Source organism: Pseudozyma flocculosa (genome assembly GCF_000417875.1).
Source record: "Pseudozyma flocculosa PF-1 unplaced genomic scaffold scaffold00002, whole genome shotgun sequence".
In the NCBI taxonomy this organism is placed as follows: Eukaryota; Fungi; Basidiomycota; class Ustilaginomycetes; order Ustilaginales; family Ustilaginaceae; genus Pseudozyma; species Pseudozyma flocculosa.
This window is the reverse complement of record NW_006920870.1, coordinates 1,413,522-1,429,278: the sequence shown is the minus strand read 5'-3', so window position 1 is coordinate 1,429,278 and position 15,757 is coordinate 1,413,522. Positions and strand designations below refer to the sequence as shown.

General features: G+C 65.5%; 8 protein-coding genes across 8 annotated transcripts in view; 3 read left to right on the top strand and 5 right to left on the bottom strand.

The window, feature by feature from the left end:
- PFL1_01115 (uncharacterized protein) overlaps window positions 1-1,827 on the bottom strand; it is a gene marked incomplete at both ends in the record, with an annotated part of 3,211 nt that extends 1,384 nt beyond the window's left edge. The window contains one exon of the mRNA XM_007878615.1: window positions 9-1,827. Within this exon, the coding sequence (XP_007876806.1) occupies window positions 9-1,827 (1,819 nt within the window). The remainder of the gene's footprint in view (window positions 1-8) is intronic.
- A 541-nt stretch (window positions 1,828-2,368) lies between these two features.
- PFL1_01114 (uncharacterized protein) lies at window positions 2,369-4,048 on the top strand (the record flags this gene model as incomplete). The annotated part of the gene is made up of 3 exons (XM_007878614.1): window positions 2,369-2,438; window positions 2,530-3,321; window positions 3,468-4,048. 3 exons carry the CDS (start codon window positions 2,369-2,371, stop codon window positions 4,046-4,048), a joined length of 1,443 nt encoding a protein of 480 aa, XP_007876805.1.
- Window positions 4,049-4,465: 417 nt separating this feature from the next.
- Window positions 4,466-4,962, bottom strand: PFL1_01113 (uncharacterized protein; the record flags this gene model as incomplete). Its single annotated transcript, XM_007878613.1, has 3 exons — window positions 4,466-4,513; window positions 4,667-4,789; window positions 4,903-4,962. 3 exons carry the CDS (start codon window positions 4,960-4,962, stop codon window positions 4,466-4,468), a joined length of 231 nt encoding a protein of 76 aa, XP_007876804.1.
- A 1,500-nt stretch (window positions 4,963-6,462) lies between these two features.
- PFL1_01112 (uncharacterized protein) lies at window positions 6,463-7,998 on the top strand (the record flags this gene model as incomplete). The annotated part of the gene is made up of 1 exon (XM_007878612.1): window positions 6,463-7,998. One exon carries the CDS (start codon window positions 6,463-6,465, stop codon window positions 7,996-7,998), a length of 1,536 nt encoding a protein of 511 aa, XP_007876803.1.
- A 648-nt stretch (window positions 7,999-8,646) lies between these two features.
- On the bottom strand, window positions 8,647-10,602 carry PFL1_01111 (uncharacterized protein; the record flags this gene model as incomplete). Its single annotated transcript, XM_007878611.1, has 1 exon — window positions 8,647-10,602. The coding sequence occupies one exon, from the start codon at window positions 10,600-10,602 to the stop codon at window positions 8,647-8,649; it is 1,956 nt and encodes a 651-aa protein (XP_007876802.1).
- Window positions 10,603-11,588: 986 nt separating this feature from the next.
- On the bottom strand, window positions 11,589-12,909 carry PFL1_01110 (uncharacterized protein; the record flags this gene model as incomplete). Its single annotated transcript, XM_007878610.1, has 4 exons — window positions 11,589-11,934; window positions 12,044-12,282; window positions 12,378-12,611; window positions 12,811-12,909. 4 exons carry the CDS (start codon window positions 12,907-12,909, stop codon window positions 11,589-11,591), a joined length of 918 nt encoding a protein of 305 aa, XP_007876801.1.
- A 395-nt stretch (window positions 12,910-13,304) lies between these two features.
- Window positions 13,305-14,794, top strand: PFL1_01109 (uncharacterized protein; the record flags this gene model as incomplete). The annotated part of the gene is made up of 4 exons (XM_007878609.1): window positions 13,305-13,511; window positions 13,638-13,706; window positions 13,800-13,951; window positions 14,050-14,794. 4 exons carry the CDS (start codon window positions 13,305-13,307, stop codon window positions 14,792-14,794), a joined length of 1,173 nt encoding a protein of 390 aa, XP_007876800.1.
- A 667-nt stretch (window positions 14,795-15,461) lies between these two features.
- The window catches only part of PFL1_01108 (uncharacterized protein), a gene marked incomplete at both ends in the record, with an annotated part of 8,014 nt that continues 7,718 nt past the window's right edge, over window positions 15,462-15,757 (bottom strand). Inside the window, one exon of the mRNA XM_007878608.1 lies at window positions 15,462-15,729. Within this exon, the coding sequence (XP_007876799.1) occupies window positions 15,462-15,729 (268 nt within the window). The remainder of the gene's footprint in view (window positions 15,730-15,757) is intronic.

The window sequence follows — 15,757 nt, the reverse complement described above, 5'->3', positions numbered from 1 at the left end:
CAGCGCACCGAGCGGAGTCGGGTTGAGCGGAGGCGTCCGAGGCAGCGCCGTCACGGCCGAGTCGGTGCGCGATCGATGCCGGCTGGGAGAGGCCATGACGCTGCCGGCTGCCTCTGCCGAGCCCGACGACGTGTTTGACGAGGTGGATCCCTGGCGAGTCCTCCGGCTGCTGGACCCCGAGCCGTGCGCATCGACACCGTTCAGCAGAGTCGAGGGCGAGACGACGTTGGTGCCCGCCGAGCCGCTGCCGATCGAGTGACGCGGCCGGGCATGGCCGCCCTGCTGCAGACGAGGGTGGTCGGACAGCTGGTCGAAACCAATCTCTGGCGGCATCGACATGGGATGCCTGCGCCGCGGGCTGCCGGGAGTCGACGATGCTGCGCTCGAGATGCCACTGGCGCTACCCAGGCCAAAGGCAGGCACGTCGTGCCCGCTCTCGGATGGGGCCTGCGAATGGGTGCGAGACCCGGCGGCGGCGTGGCCGGTCGGTCTGCCGGCGCGGCTCGTGGGTCGTGAGCTGCCGGCCGAGGGGCTCTGCATACCCGAGGCCGAGTTGAACGAGGGCGAGCCGCGCGAGTGGGCGTGAAGGTGTCCCGCCGCGGTGGACCGGCTGGGCGCTGCCGTCTGCTGGGATGGGGGCGGTGGTGGCGGCAGGTCGGGATCGGTGTCGAAGCGAAGCTTGAAGAAGGGGTGCTGGATGGGTAGGAGCCGCCGCTGCGGAGGAAGCCGCTGTGTCGCTGGCGGCTGCTGGGGAGCTTGGCCGACGGCCGCATCACTGTTCTTCTTTGTCGTCGAGGCGTTCGAGGAGGATGCGGAGGCTATGGAGGCTGTGTGTGCGCCTTGAGCGCCGGCGTCGCCGTTGTGCGATTGGCCGTCGGTGGTGTCCTGGGATGCGTTGCGGGAGAGGGAGGCCGACGAGTGGTTGGGATGCAGGTGGGAGTAGTGTGGGTGCTGTGTAGGATGCGGGCCTGGCGTGGGTGCCCAGGCGTAGGGGTCTGCGAGGATATGGAGGGGGTGAGGTGCGGGCCAGAGCCACGAGGGGACGTGGTTGCGCGGGGGCAGGCGGACGCCGTCTGGCTGGCCAAACTTGGAGACAAAGGTGGCAAGGTGCGAGGGGACCTGGGTCCAGTCCGAGGAGCTCGAGTCGCGGAGTGCGCGGGCGAGTTCTGCGAGGAGGGCGTCATTGGACCAGGCCTGCAGTTTGCGCATGCACGCGACGAGGGTCGACGTGACTTCGACGCCGTCGAGGCAGTGTAGGTAGAGGGGGTGGTTTCTGCGGTCGAGGAGGACCAGGAGGGCCCTGGCGGCGCCTTCTCGGGTGAGGCCGCCGCTCTCGTCCTTTGGCTTTTCGGTGCGGACATGTATGAGGCTGACGTGCTGTCCCTGCTTTCCGGTGGTGGGGTTGCCCGAGGAAGCCCAGGCCTTTATGGTTGGGTCGTTTTCGAGTGGCTTTGGGGTGAGGCTGAGGATGGTGCGGAGGTGGAGGCGTTCGAGGAAGCGTAGGTTGCGCGGCTTTGGGTATGCGCCGCGGTAGACTGTCTCGCGGGCGTGGGCGGGTGGACCATGAGGAGGAGTGCTACGCGAGGGTGAGGGCGAGGCAGAGGTCGAGGTTGAGGTCGAGGGGAAGGCGTTGGACGAGGCAGAATACGCTTGCGGTGGCGCTAGTGGTGCGGCTGCTGATGAGGGCGAGTGGGACGAGGATGACGCCGGTGTCGATGTCGAGTGATGATGCTGGTTATGCTGCTGCTGCTGCTGCTGCTGTGCGGGCTGGGTAGGAAAGGCGACGTAGGAGAAGCGCAGGGGCGGTGTGAGCGGGGGCAGCGACATGATGTCGATGGGGGCGCAGCGCCTTGCCCGAGGTCGGTGGTGCCCGCGGCGTACGGTGTTGCTGCTGCTGCTGCTGCTATGAGTACGAGGGGCGGTGAGTTGGCATGGTGGTTGACACGCGGGCGGGCGGTGATGGCGGTGGTGGTGGCGGTGGCGGTGACGGTGGCGGTCGGGAAGGAAGGGAGGGAGGCTTCGAGGGTGGTTTGTGCTCTCGTTGTTGGGCTGTTAGGGTGCCGCCCCGAATCAGGTGGAGAAAATCGAAGGGAAATCCACAGCCAAAAGCCAAAGCCACGCCGTTGTCGCTGCTTCACGTGAAGGCTGTCTGTGCGCAAAATCAAGACAGGCCGCGGTTGAGTGTTGTTCTCTCTGGCGCACCTCACTCTCTCTCTCTGCTCGCCGCTACCACCACCACCTTCCCGCACACGCACCGGTGGTACCACCTCGTCCACCTCTGCACTCGACCCACGCGCACATCATTATCATCGACGCAGCAGCAACCTCGCCCGCATCGCCGCTCGCCCCGTTCCCCCGCGCCTCCGCCATGATGCGAGACCGCTGGTTCAGGGGAAAAGAGGCTCCCATGGACACCTCTCCAGCGGGCCCAAGGCAGCGTGAGTCGCCCGTATCTCGTCTCAATCGCCACGACGTCTTCGTGAGCTCACCGTCTTCGCTTCCATCGCTGCCCTTCGTCCCGCCCGACAGCCTCGGTCTTTGACACTCCGGACCCAGCAGACATGTCCATCGACTCGTCCTCTGGCGGGCCTCTCACTCCCAGCAAGCAACCCACGCCACACCTCCAGGAACCCCTCGCAGACGTCGAAATGAACACCCTCACCCCGCCATCGAACCGCTTCCAAGACCACCCCAATCCGAACCAAGATGGCACCGCCGCCGCCCCTGGCCCCTCCTCGTCCTCGGGCTGGGTGGACGAGGGCGCCAGCAGCGCAACCCGCGATCCCTCTCCCTCCAGGCAGCGCCCCTACAGCTCCGCCGCGGTCCACCTCATCAAGAGGAAGCGCAGCCTACAGACAAAGACAGGTCGCATGCGCCGCCACGGGCAGCAGCTCGTCGTCGCAAGAAAGTCGGCGAGGAACTTTGACGGCCAACTCTCCGGCCCCGGCGACGGTGACGGCGACGAAGATGGAGATGATGACGATGACGATGTCGACGACGACGACGACGACGACGATGACGATAGATCGCTCGGACGCATCGGACCCATGACCAAGAACATCGTCAACTACTTCCTGCCCGGCAGCGGTCACCCGGGCGCCGGTCCCAACCATCACCATCAGCAATTCGGCGCCATGGCCCCGTCAAAGGGCGCAGGTCCGCCCAGCGCCGTCCACCACCTCGACTGGCCAGAGCTGCTGCTCGGCTACGCCCAGTTCCTCTTCAACGCAAGCATCCTCGCCGCCTTTCTCTACCTCCTCTTTAGCATCATCCGCACCGTCCAGCAAGACGTCGCCGAAAAAGTCCGCGGATACGAGATGGGTGAGTGGCAGGCCGTCGGCGCGTGGCCCTCCCGGCCTCCCGGCCGATCTCCCCTCCGGCGAACGCTGCGGCTGATCGATGCACCCGTTTTGCCTGCTTCCATCCCTCTTTCTCGTCGCCCTTCCCTCGGTTTCCCCCCCCTGCAGACACGCTGAGCGAGATTACAGCGTGCGCCGCCTCGTACGCGGCCAACCGGTGCGGCACCGAGATGCAGGCGCCCGCGCTGGCGGCGGCGTGCCTCAACTGGGAGCGGTGCTCGGCGCGCGACCCGGCCGTCGTGGGTCGGGCGCGCGTGACGGCCGAGACGTTTGCCGAGATCCTCAATGGCTTCGTCGACGTCGTCAGCTGGAAGTCGATGGTCTTTTCCCTCGTGACGCTCTCCATCATTGTTGGCGCCACCAACTCGGTCTTTTCCTTTTTCCGCATCAGGTCGCGGCGGCAGCGCGAGCAGCCGCACCAGTCGCAGCAACCACCGCCGACGTTGCAGCAGCAGCAGCAGCAGCAGCAACCACAGCATCAGCATCAGCAGCATCAGCACTTGCCGCCGGCCATTGATGGAGGTGCAGGTGCGGCGGCGCCGTACGGCTACATGGGCCATCACCCGCACCCGGCAGCAGCTTACTACCACCACCCGCCGCCACCACTGCCAGCGTGGTCGATGGGCAGTGCTCCGTCGACGCCGGCGCGCAGACGCATGCCGCGCTCCGGCGCCGTCGCGGTCGAGTAGGCTCGCCGTTGATAACGTGCCGTGCCGCGTCGCATCGTGTCATAGATCGTCGCGCTCCTTGGACTCGTTCGCTCCGCCCATGGCATACCAGATCCTTGCCTCGCAGGGATCTTGCACGTTCATTCTAGTCACCCGCATCACGGTCGCACCACAGACATTACGCATAGACACACGTTGGCACGACAGACGCCGATGGAAAGAGACAAAGTGCACAGAGACGACAGGTGCGTCGAGGATCGCTTCGAGGGGCGAGTGGATCGTGGTGGAGGGCGCTATCTCGTCTCGATTTGCGTCACGGACCGGGCGGATAGCGGCAGCACAAGCAGTCGAACGGTTTCTGTCCCCGTCGCTGGGGATGTTTGACTAGATTGCAGGAGGGCGCATGGGCGAACGACAACGGGGGGCGAGATGCGGCGTCTACTTTTCGGGCACGGCCTTGCTTGCATGCTTTGCCGAGTCGATGGCCTGTCGAGCAAGGGTGGATGTGGGATGTCAGTCTCCGTCCAAGGTGTTGGCGCGAGGGACGAGTTCGGGCGGGGAGGGAGAAGGGAGAGGAGGGGGAGGAGGGGAGGAGGGGTGGAGAAAAGGGACCAAGGGAGGAGAGGAGAGAAGACGCACCTCGTCGAGCTTGGCACCGCCGGCCTGGCCGCCCTGCGGGTCCTTTGACTCGCCCTTTCCGAAAATCTCGCCGCGCTGCTCGCTATCCGGAATGGCCGACTGGGCATCCTTGCCCGGTGCCGCCTGGTCGTTGCAGTCGCAATCACAGAAGGGGCGGGGGGAGTCAGCTTCAATGTCCCGACCAGAGAGCGAGGGAGGCAGAGGGAGGATGCAAGGGACGGAAGCGGAAGACGTACCTGTCCCATGGGATCGTTGGCCTTGCCCTGGAGAGGAGGTGACTGAGTTCCGCCCGACATGGTTTCAGTGGTTGGCTTGGTGGTGCGAGTGGTGCGAGTGGTGTTGTTGGTGGTGAGAAGCAAAGAAGCGGCGCCGAGAGGCGGGCAAGCAAGGCTATATACCTCGCCCCCACCTCGATTGACCCCTCCCTCGGGGAAGGGGGGAGCGAGGAACGTCGCACGAACCACGCCTCGCCGCGCGCCAGCTTTCTCAAGAGGTGAGGTCATTCCGCCCTCGCCCTGCCCCTAGCCTAGCCTAGGCTGTGGTTCTGCCTGGCAGCGAGGGAGAGAGGCGTCTGGCACGCTCGGGGGCTAGGCGGTGGAGCGACCGTCGAAGGTCGATGGGCCAGGCAGGCAGAAAGGCGGCATGACGGTGCAACGGCGGTGCAACGGCGGTACGGCGGTCGGTCGAGAGGACATCGCGGGTGAATCAGCAGGACAGGTCGTCAGGGTCCAGCCACCGGCAGCAGCTTGCTTTCGTCGGCCTTGCTTTGGCAGGCACGCCCGCACGGGCAGCGGCGGAGCGCAGCACCGCGTCGTTGGCGTCGACGGGCTGGGCAGGGCAGGCTAGGGCATGCAGGGTCTCGCCCATGGCCTGCCCCGTTGCGCGCCAGGTGACGTTGGGCATGACCTCGGATCCGACCTTTTTTCCGCGTCCCCTCCCTCCCCCCCTCCGCACTTGGCGCTGGCCTACCGTCACCAGTCTGCCTTCACCACCGCCACCACAACCCGTCGTCGTCGTCGTCCTTGGAATCACACAAGCTGCCCACGCCCCGGAAGGTTCTTCGCTCTCGAGTCTTCGGAAGACGAGCCGATTTCACCGGTCTGATTTGGCTGCCTGCCCGGACCGAAACGAGGCTCGACGACGCCCCGGACCAGGCGGAGGGTTGGTCAATTCCCCGACCTTGCGGACCTCGAGACCACCGGACCGTATCGACTCGCGGAACTGCCATAGCATCACCTGCGCACTGCGCCGCGCTACCCTGCGTCGGGGCGAAGATGCGCGCCACCCTTTCGCCCCGCCGCCGTACGTGGGCCTTTCAATTGCCTTGGTGGGCTTGGACTGCCTGGGCTTTCCCTTCCCTCCCCTTCTCTTCCTTTCCGCCACACTGCTGTTGCCTCTAGATGGTCAAGAATGGAGCGCACCTTTTGCACGTCATTCGACACTGCCCCTACGTCGACGAGGTCGAGGATGAGGTGCTCCACGACCGGTGCCGCCGAACCGAAGCGTAACGTGTGGGACAGCCGAATGAGCGTTGCCAAATGAAGGCGTCGCTCGCCCTCGCCGCCGTCGTCGTGCCTCGGCGTGCTTGACTGTCCGGCGCCCGTGGCCCCTCGCTGCTCCTCAGCGCCGTCGAGGTCGCCGCCGTCTACTTAAGAGCGGCTTGCGGCGGCTCGTCGAGAACTATCGCCCCATCATCTCTCCTCCTCTCCCCTCTCATCTCCTTTCCCTCTCATCCTTTCTTTCTCATCCCCCTACCCGCTGTCCCCTTCCTTTCCACGTCCCCACACATTGGCAAGATGCGACCCTCGCACTCCCTCCCGATCGTCCTCTTCCTGCTATTGGCCCTGCTGCTGCTCACGACGTCGACCTTCGCCCAGACCCCCCATCCGATCCAGTTCCAAGGCTACTCGAACCCAGACCCCTCGGTCAAGGCCGCGCTGGTGTACACCGACGTCAAGCTCGACGACCTGCTGGCGCACCAGGTGCTGGCGCTGAGCGGCAAGTACACCGACATCGTGGTGGCCATCACGGCCGTCGAGGAGCAGGCGCTCGCACAGCAGATCCTCGAGGATTTCCTGCACGACATGCGCGCCGAGCAGACGGGCGTGCGCTTCCACTACCTCCGCGCCGATAACCCGTTCCCCTTTGGCGCGCCGCACGAGAAGACGTGGGAGGGCTACGAGCCCAGGTACCGGACCTCGGGGGCCTACCGGTACAGCGGAGAGGCGCTCGACTCGCTGCTGCGCGGCAAGTCGGTCGATGTCTTCCAGATCGCGCCCGTCGCGCCGCACGATACCTCGATCCTAGTCGACCTGCCCCACGACGATTACTTTGATATCCACCTCTTCCACGTCACCCACGGCTACAACACCCGCATCGCCTCGGCGGGATCAGAGGAGGCGGGAGTGTACGACGAGGCGGCGCAGGTGGCCTGGGTGCGCGGCATCGAGGCGAGGGTGCTGCGCCACAACCCAGACGCCCACGTTGTCTTTACCGACAGCAGCGTCAACACGTGGCTGGGCCAGGACGGCAAGTCGCAGCGCGTCACGGACCTGCTGGAGGCGGGCGTGCCCAAGCGCTACATCGACATGGCGCTGTGGGACAATTTCCCGGCGCGCCAGTTTGGCAATGCCCTCCGGCTCATGGACGACGACGACGTGGCGCGCCGCGACGATATCGTCGGCCGCATCGTGCCGCCCGCCTGGCTGAGGCGATCGCGTTCGCTGCGCCGCGGCGTCTATGCCGACCGCGATGGCGACGGGTGGTCGCACCGCGCGCTGCAGGCCATGCATTACGGCCGGTCCAACCCGACGACGCCGCTCGGTCGAGCGATCAATGCCCACTACGTCGCGCTGGGCCGGGAGGAAATCATGCCCTGGCTGGTCGCCGAGCTCGAAGATCTGGCGCACCGGGACCAGGTCGACACGCAGCGCTACAGGACCGCCAAGACCGTGTTGGGCCGCTTCAGGTACGACGTTGTGCCCATGTTTGAGGTGTCGCAGGTCGAGGCCTACGACGCCAACCACATCATGGCCGTCCTCGCGTCGCGCGACGGCAAAATGCCCAACGCCGGCGACGGCTTCATCCGCCTCAAGCTGCACCAGGAAAACGACGACTGGAGCGCCTTGTCGAAACTCCACCCCGCTCCGCCCAACGAGGTGGGCCACGGGTGGAAGCTCGAGCCCGTCCCGCGAGGATGGTCGGCTCAGGAGCTGCCGCAGTGGTTCGCCAGGATCCCAGCAATCGGCGCCCAGGCGGCCGACTCGGCATCGAGCTCGCTTCGTCACTTCGTTCCTCGCTCCCTCGGTCCTGCCCGTCGTCTGCAGACCTAGCGGCTCGTCCCTGCTCCGGCCCCCGCTCGATCGTCTTGCTCTGCTCTCGTCGAACGCACGCTGCCTGTTTGTTGTTGCCCGTGTTCGGCCTTGCTTTGCGCCACCCCGCCTCGCTCTTTCCCATCCCCGTACAGTCTCTGCTTCACCCCAAAGCCGAATGAAAATCGCGTTCATCCGTCTGCGCTCGACTCGTTGGCTCGTCGATACATGCACGCCGCGGCTGCCGAGTCCATCGCCCTCGAATCGTTCCGTGACATGCGGTCGATGCGCTGAACGATAGTCGCACGTCGCTTGTTGAATGCTGGCAGCCAAGTCTCGCTAGCTTGTTCGCCGCTTTGCTTCAAATCTCGTTGCAAAGTGTGGCGCTCCGGCTGCCGGTCCGCAGCGAGGGCGCCAAACGCGACCCTGACTCGCCTCAATCTCCGCAGTAGTACTGTTGGCCTGGATACGATGTTGGTTGATCCTGCCTGTTACCGCTTTGCCTCAGGGGCCCTGTCGCGCCCCTCGATTGTCGTTTGCCCGCCTGCCCGTCCTGATGTCGTATGCCATGCTGTGCCGTACCGAGCTGTGCCGTGCGTCCCTGTGCATACGTTGTCGCCGCCCCTGCATCACCCCCTGCTTCGTGGCGTTCCCGGACCCCTCCCGCAGTCAAGCCCCTGCAGCTCGCTCCGCTCGCTCCAGAGCCTCGGGCACCCACGCGGGCAACTTGCCGTTCTCGCGCTCGTAGCGCAGGAGGAGGCTGACTGGGACTTCATCCAGAGCCTTGGCTCGGCCACCCTCGTCGAGCGACTCCTCGACGAGATAGCCGCGGTACGGGCCGCGGATCGAGGCCGGCCGGCCGCACTCCGACCACCAGCGATGGCGCAGCCCCTCGAAGTCGTCGTCGTGCTCCCGGCACAGGGGCAGGGTGGCGTCGAGCCAGGTCAGGCTCTTTTTGTCCTTGCGCAGTGGCTTCCCGTCGGGGAACTCGAGTCCGATGTCGGTGCCCGCCTCGACGCGGTGCATCAGAAAATCGAGCACGTCGACGACGCTACCGCCGTCCTTGACGAAATTCCTCCACTGGGCCCATGCCCACGACTCCTTCCAGTTGTAGAAGCGATTTTCGTCCAGCCAGCGTTCGATCGCGGCCGGGTCCGGCGTCACGCCGTCCTTGCACATGCCGCCGACGGTGCCGAGGATGTGCACAAAGCCCTTGACATGGGTCTTCGTGAGCGTCATGAAGGGCGGCAGGAAGGCAAGTGGCTCCAGGAAGTCGTCGCCAGTCCTCGGGTCCAGCCAGTCGAGCGCGTCGGTCGCAAGGTCGAAAGAGAGCTCTGCCGAGGCCCGGAGCGCAGCCTTCATTCTAGGGCTCAGGCCGCCCTCACAGCAGCAGAGCGGCGGAGATGCCACGACGACGGCGGGCCTACGGCTGGCAGGGAAGCTCTTGAAGCCGCTTACGAACCCCCGCCTGTCTTGGATCAGGTAGCGTGTCGCGCCCAGAGGTGCAAAGCCGTTGCGGCGGAAGGCGTCGGCCAAGCGGCGGTTCGCCTGGCCGTATTGCTCCTCAGTCATTGCCCTGGTCGAGGCCGAGTCGAGGATAAGCGGCAGGACGATCGTTGTTCTCCAATAGAGGAGGTAGTTGGCCATCGTCTCCAGGACCAAGCGCATGCCGTAGCCTCGGCTGCGGTGCTCGGGCTCGACGCGGACTCGATCGATGACGAAGAGGCCACCGTTGGCCAAGTCGGGGCACGATGGGACGCGGGAAGAGCCCTCGGGCCCGAACAGCTCGACGGCTAGGGCGAGCGTGCTGCGGCCGGGCTTGTCGAAGGTCTCGAAACGCTCGAGGCCACGCATCGACGGGGCGTCCTGATACATGATCCAGCCCTGGAGCTCGCCGATGGGCTCGCCAAGGAGACGTCGCTCTTCGGCGATTCTCTTCTCGAACTCGGCCTCGTCGCCGCTGGCTCCTTCGTCCTCGTCCGCAGCGTCACTGCCGTCCTTGCTGCCTTCCGGCTTGCCTCTCTCTCGGTCGGGAGCGACGCTGTGGCTGTTGTCGGCTTTGTCGTGACCCGCCAGGCTCCCAGCGGCGGTGTCTTGAGGGCCAGCTTGCGAGGCGCCAGGCTGAGACGCCTCCTTGACGGCATCGGAGGACGCCGCCGAATCGCTCTGCGCCTGGGAAGCGGCCGGAGGCGCGGTGGTGGTGACCGTGGCCGGGGCAGAGGTCGGTGCCTCGCCCTGGCGAGTTCCGGCGGTCTGAGCTGCGTCTTTCGCCGCCTTCAGCTTGGCTTCGTGGGCCTTTCTCGCCGCTTCGACCTCGGCGATGTAGCTCTCCATGGCCTCTGCGTGGACCCTCGTCGCCGAATTGGCCGTGGTCTTGGCCGCGTCCCTTTTTTTCTGTGCGTACTGCGCGTAACCGTTGCGCTGCGCCTCGGTTGTGAGGTAGGCTGTGGCGAGGATGCGGTCGACGCAGTCTTCGACGCCGGGCTCGCGAGACCTCTTGAAGACGAGGTAGAGGGTCTTTTCGGGCGCCGGGGTGGCTGCCGGGGGAGCGTCGGCCTTGCTGCCGGCCTTCTGTCGCTTTGCCGACGCCGAGGTGGCGACCCGAGGAGCGCGCTTGGACGTCATGGCGAGGCCAGCTGGTGGGTCCAAAGTAGGAGGGGATCGGTCAGTGGGGCGTGGCGGTAGAGGCGTTGGGGGTGGCGACTGGAGAGCAGACTGAGGCACCGATGGACCGATGGATAGGGATGCTTGGAGGAGATGACGAGGGCGGCAGGGGGTTGGAAGGAGCGGGTGGTGATGATGTGGCGGAAGAGACGCAGGTCGAAGCAGGACGGGCTGCTTTGGACTGAGCTTGGCCGGCCACCCTCCCAGGCTGGACGCGCCTGGGCCGATGCCCTCGCGCTCGCTCGCTCGCTCTTTGCAGAAATTCGAAGCAGCGTGGCCGGGGCCTCATGAGGGCAGGAACCGACCAGCCACTCGTCTTCGGCACGCATCCGCTGGCCAGCGAGTCGACCCACCTGACCCTCGTCCACTCCCGTAGCCATGGAGGGCCCTACCTTCGAGCCTTCTCACTCGAGCCAGACAATTCGGTGAGGCTGCGGGTGAGTGGCCGGGACTGCAAGGCCAAAAGCGGGATCCCGTTCGCCGCCACGCTTGCCGGGCAGCTTTCGGTCATCTTCGACGTGAGCCTTGCTCCTAGCGCCAGGAGGAGGAGCGCTTGCTTCGAGCATGGGCACGAGCAACAAACTCGCTGCGCGAAGTCCACGGTCACGGATCCTGCTGGAAGTCGCCCGTCAGGCTCTTGCTTCTCCACCAGCAGTCGCTCAGAGGGAGCTCTGCCCAGATTGCCAGAGGTCCCGGACTGGTCGGTGCTCGCTTGGAGCTGAGTCGAGACGGAACGCCAGCTCCATCATTGCGAAGGACACTTGGAGTCCGAGCGCGAGAGGAGTCACGGATGGGATCGTGGGGTCGAAGCTGGGGAGATCGCTCGATGAATTCGATTGATCGACGGCCATAGTGATAAGAGGATGAGTGGCGCTTAGAACGAAAAGATGGACTCGAGGCTGAGAATGGGGCCGAGTCTCAGGTAGAGCTTGACGGGATGAGGCGGATCAGGACATCTCGACGTCCTCGGTCGGCACGGCGTGCATCGAGGCGGCCGTCGAGTTGGGCGCAGGGGCAGGAGCGGGCTGCGCTGCGGGCTGCTGGGCGGGTTGCGCTGCCGCTGCGGCACCCGGCGGTGCCTTCATGAAGGCCTCGAGCTCGGCGTCGAGGTCGGCTTGCGTCGCGGGCTTGCGCTTCTCGCGGCCACCGCTGCGTCCCGTCGACTGCTGCCTCCCACCTCCGCTGACGCTGCGTTGCGGACCGGGCCGACCCGACGCGCGTCCACCGCCTGATGACCGCGCCGAGTCGGCAGCCGGTCCCCTGGGCGCGTTGCGCGGCGCCTCCGGTTTCGGTCTGTGACGACGGAGAAGCAGCAAGTCAAGGGAAAGCGAGAGTCAGACCGTGCCGGACCTGGGCGGCATGCGTGCGTCCATCTCTGGCTACACTGCAGAATTCGACTCACCCTCCCATCCGGGACAAGAGGTCGAAGCGCGACAACAGATCCTTGCCGCCCGAGCCGTCTGCCGCTGCTGCCGCTGACGCGTTGCCGCGCGGTGGGCGCTCTGCGCGCATCTCCTGCGTGATGGTGATGACCTGGCCCTTGGCTTTCGCGCCATCGTACTCTCCCTTGGCGGCTGCGGCATCGTCTGCACTTTCGTAGATGACGACGGCTTGTCCGGTCGATCGGCCAGAGCGGTCGTACTGGCGTTCAGCAGCCAGAGGAGAGAGAACAAGGGAGGCTTGCGGGTCAGCACCCGAAACACGGCGACCCGTCCATCTCGGATAGAGCAACCCACCTTGATGAAGGCCTTGACGACCGGACCGATCCGCTCGAACAAATCACGCAGCTCGTCATCGCTGACTTCGTAGTGAAGGTTGTCGATGGTCAGCTTGGCGGTGGGCTTGAGAGAGGCGCCCGCGGAGCCTGGCCCGCCGCGAGGACCCCTCCCCCTGGCGCCCGCGGCGTTGTGCGCGTCAAACATATCGTGCTTCCACGCTCCATCCGATCCGCTCGAGCTTCGGTCGGGTCGCTGCAGTCAGAACCGGGAAGGGCAAGACGAGGGGTGGGGGGCAAGATCCGGCGCAGGCTTGCGATCAATATCGGGAAGGACGGCTTGCTTGCAAGCGGAGAAACGCATCGTCCGCCGAGATGGGGCGGTGTCGGGAAGCAGCCGGCTACGATCCGGCGGAGAAGAGACGAAGCGGGAAGTCCGAGGCGCGTCAACGTACGTTGTAGGGCGAGTTGCGCGAGGAACCGCCGCCGGGAGCCGCCCGACGATCCTTTTGGCCGAGCTGGCCGAGCGACTGGTTGAGGAGACGAGAGGACATAGTGGGCGAAAAGCTGAGAGTAGACCAAGAGGCTGCGAGTCTAGCTGGAGTCCGAAGGGAGTGTGACGAGGAGTGGAAGGCGGGAGGTGGTGATGGTGTCTGGTAGGGTAGACGCGCGCGTTGGGCGGCCAGACGGCCCGTTGTGGTCGTGCGCCTTTGTGCTGTCGGCTGCCAGGCCGGGCCTGCCAGGGCGCGCCTGCAAGCCAAGCGGCGTCCGCCTCGCCTCGGGAGTCGGATAGCGCAGCCCTGCAGAAATTTCAAGGCGGGGAAGTCGAGGGGCCGGGCCCACGCCTGCCGAGCCTGCCTCCCGGCTCTCCACCACTTCTCCCTTCCTCACTTGACTTCGCCCTCCCTACTCCGCTCCTTTGTCCGTCCCTCATACACAAGCTGCCACCATGTCTCCGACTGCAACGACCAAGAACAACGACGCTCCGTCGAGCAGCTTCACCTTTGACCCGTTCGAGGATGCGCCGGGCTTCAAGTACGCCGGCAGCGTCAAGGCCGTCTACCCGCTCGCGCCAAAGTCCAAGGTCCCGCCGTCGATCCGAAAGCCAAACTACGCACGGGAAGGGGTAAGGATGTGGTTGCAGTTTTGGTGGCAGGTCAGCGCTCGCCCTCGCATTCCGTTTCCTCGGCTTCTGCCACCCTGTCTCGCGCGCACCTGGTGCAAAGCGCTTCGGTACTGACATCGCCTCGAGCCTGGCCCTATGAACCTTGCAACCCTGCAGCTCCTCGAGTCCCGCAACATCCGTGTCAACCCGCCAGCGGATCAGGATGGCGTAAGGAAGGCTGCCATTGTGAGTCCGGCCGACAGACTGACGAACAGGACCTTCGCCCGGAGCTCGCGTGCTGATGGCCCGCCGCATCCCGCTCACCCCGACCCCATCCAGCTGGCGCGCGAGGTGCTCGACATCGCCGCGTCTCATATCCGGCCCGGAATCACCACCGACGAGATAGACAAGGTTGTGTTTGCAGAGGCCATCAAGCGCGACTGCTACCCTAGCCCGCTGGGCTATCACGGCTACCCCAAGAGCGTCTGCACGTGAGTCCTCTCCGCTCGCCTTAGCCTGGATTAGCCCGCATCCGCGAGGACCGCCAGCTGACATGTTCCGCCCCCATTTGCTGCTCCATGGCGCCCAGCTCCGTCAACGAAATCATCTGCCACGGCATCCCGGACAAGCGCCCGCTCGAGGACGGCGACATCATCAACCTCGACGTCACTCTCTTCCACCACGGCTTCCACGGCGACCTCAACGGCACCTACCCCGTCGGCGAAAAGGCCAAGGCGGACGAGGCGTCGATGAAGCTCATCAAGGTGACGCGCGAGTGCCTCGACGCCGCCATCGCCATCTGCGGGCCGGGCGTGCCCTACGCCGAGATCGGCAACGCCATCCAGCCCGTCGCCGAGGCCTCGGGCCTGTCGGTCGTCAAGCGGTACACGGGCCACGGCATCGGCCGCGTCTTTCACGGCGCGCCGACCGTCTACCACCACCGCACCAAGAAGGCGTACGGCATCATGCAGCCGGGCCACATCTTTACCATTGAGCCGATGATCAACCAGGGCAACTGGAAGGACCTCAGCTGGCCCGACGACTGGACCGTCTCGACCGTCGACGGGCTGCGCTCGGCGGCATTCGAGGAGACGCTGCTCATCACCGAGACGGGCGTCGAGATCCTCACGGCCCAGGGCGGACCCAAGAGGCTCGACACCACCCAGCGGCGCGAGCAGCTGGCCAGGGACAACGAGGACAAGGCCGAGCGGAAAAAGAGGAGACTCGACGGCGTCGAGGGCGACGGCAGCGCTCCGGCCTCGGGCGCCGCCACGCCCAACCCCGAGGCGGCCAACCCGACCACCCGGGGCGGCTGCACCGCGCCCTCGTCGTAGCGTCGTGCCATCCTCTTGCTTGCATGCCACCTCGCCTGCTTGTTACCGTTACCGCCTCCGGTCTCTGACCCTTTGCAATGCATGCATGCTATCACTCCTTGGGTTGCGTGCGCGCTGAGCGATCGTTGGTTGTGGGTAAGGCTTCAGCCAGCCTGAATCTGCCTCTGTAATCTCTTAGTATATATTTGCAACATTTCGTAAATCGACATCAAATGGTTTCTTGGCGCAGTTGGTCAGCGCGTCTCCTTAACAAGTTGTGTAGCCTGGAGCCGCACGCCTGATTAATCGGAGGAGGTCCTCAGTTCGAGCCTGGGAGAGATCACTTTTTTTTGTCCCGCCCTGCTTCTGCCAGGCGACTGGCAGTCGGTGACGGTCCTGTCAGCGGCGGCAGAAGAGCAGACAGAGAGCACACGCACGGCCAGGACAGGGCAGGTACACGATTTTGCAGATCCGGTCTCGGTACTCTGGAATACAACAAGGCAGGCAAGGCGGGGGAAGAAGAGGGAAGGGGGGCGCGGGAGAGGAGAAGGAGGAAAGATCCAACCCATCGCGGCGATTGATTACTCATACAACCATCGGTGCGCGAAAGAGAAAAGAGGACGGGAGAAAGACGGATCTCGATCTTCAGCAGGGACGGAGGGGAAAAAGGATGACGGTACGGCGTCGTCTACCTCTCCTGCTCCCTCTGCTGCTGCTGTTGCTGGTGGTGGTGCCATCGCTGCTCGTCGGGCGTCATCGGACGCGTAGGCCGACTGAGCGAGGGAGGCATGGCGCGGCTGCCAAACGTTCCGAGGAGCGGGGGCAACGAACGTCCGCCCGCCGAGAGGCTCGGCAGCGTCGGGGGCAGCGGCACGCCGCCCGCCGTCGAGGGGGAGAGCGAGGGACGCGCTGCGGGCCCCTGGCTGCTGTAGGTCGAGTAGGGCTTCGTCATTGATCTGTACGCCGACCCGGCAGAATAGGGCC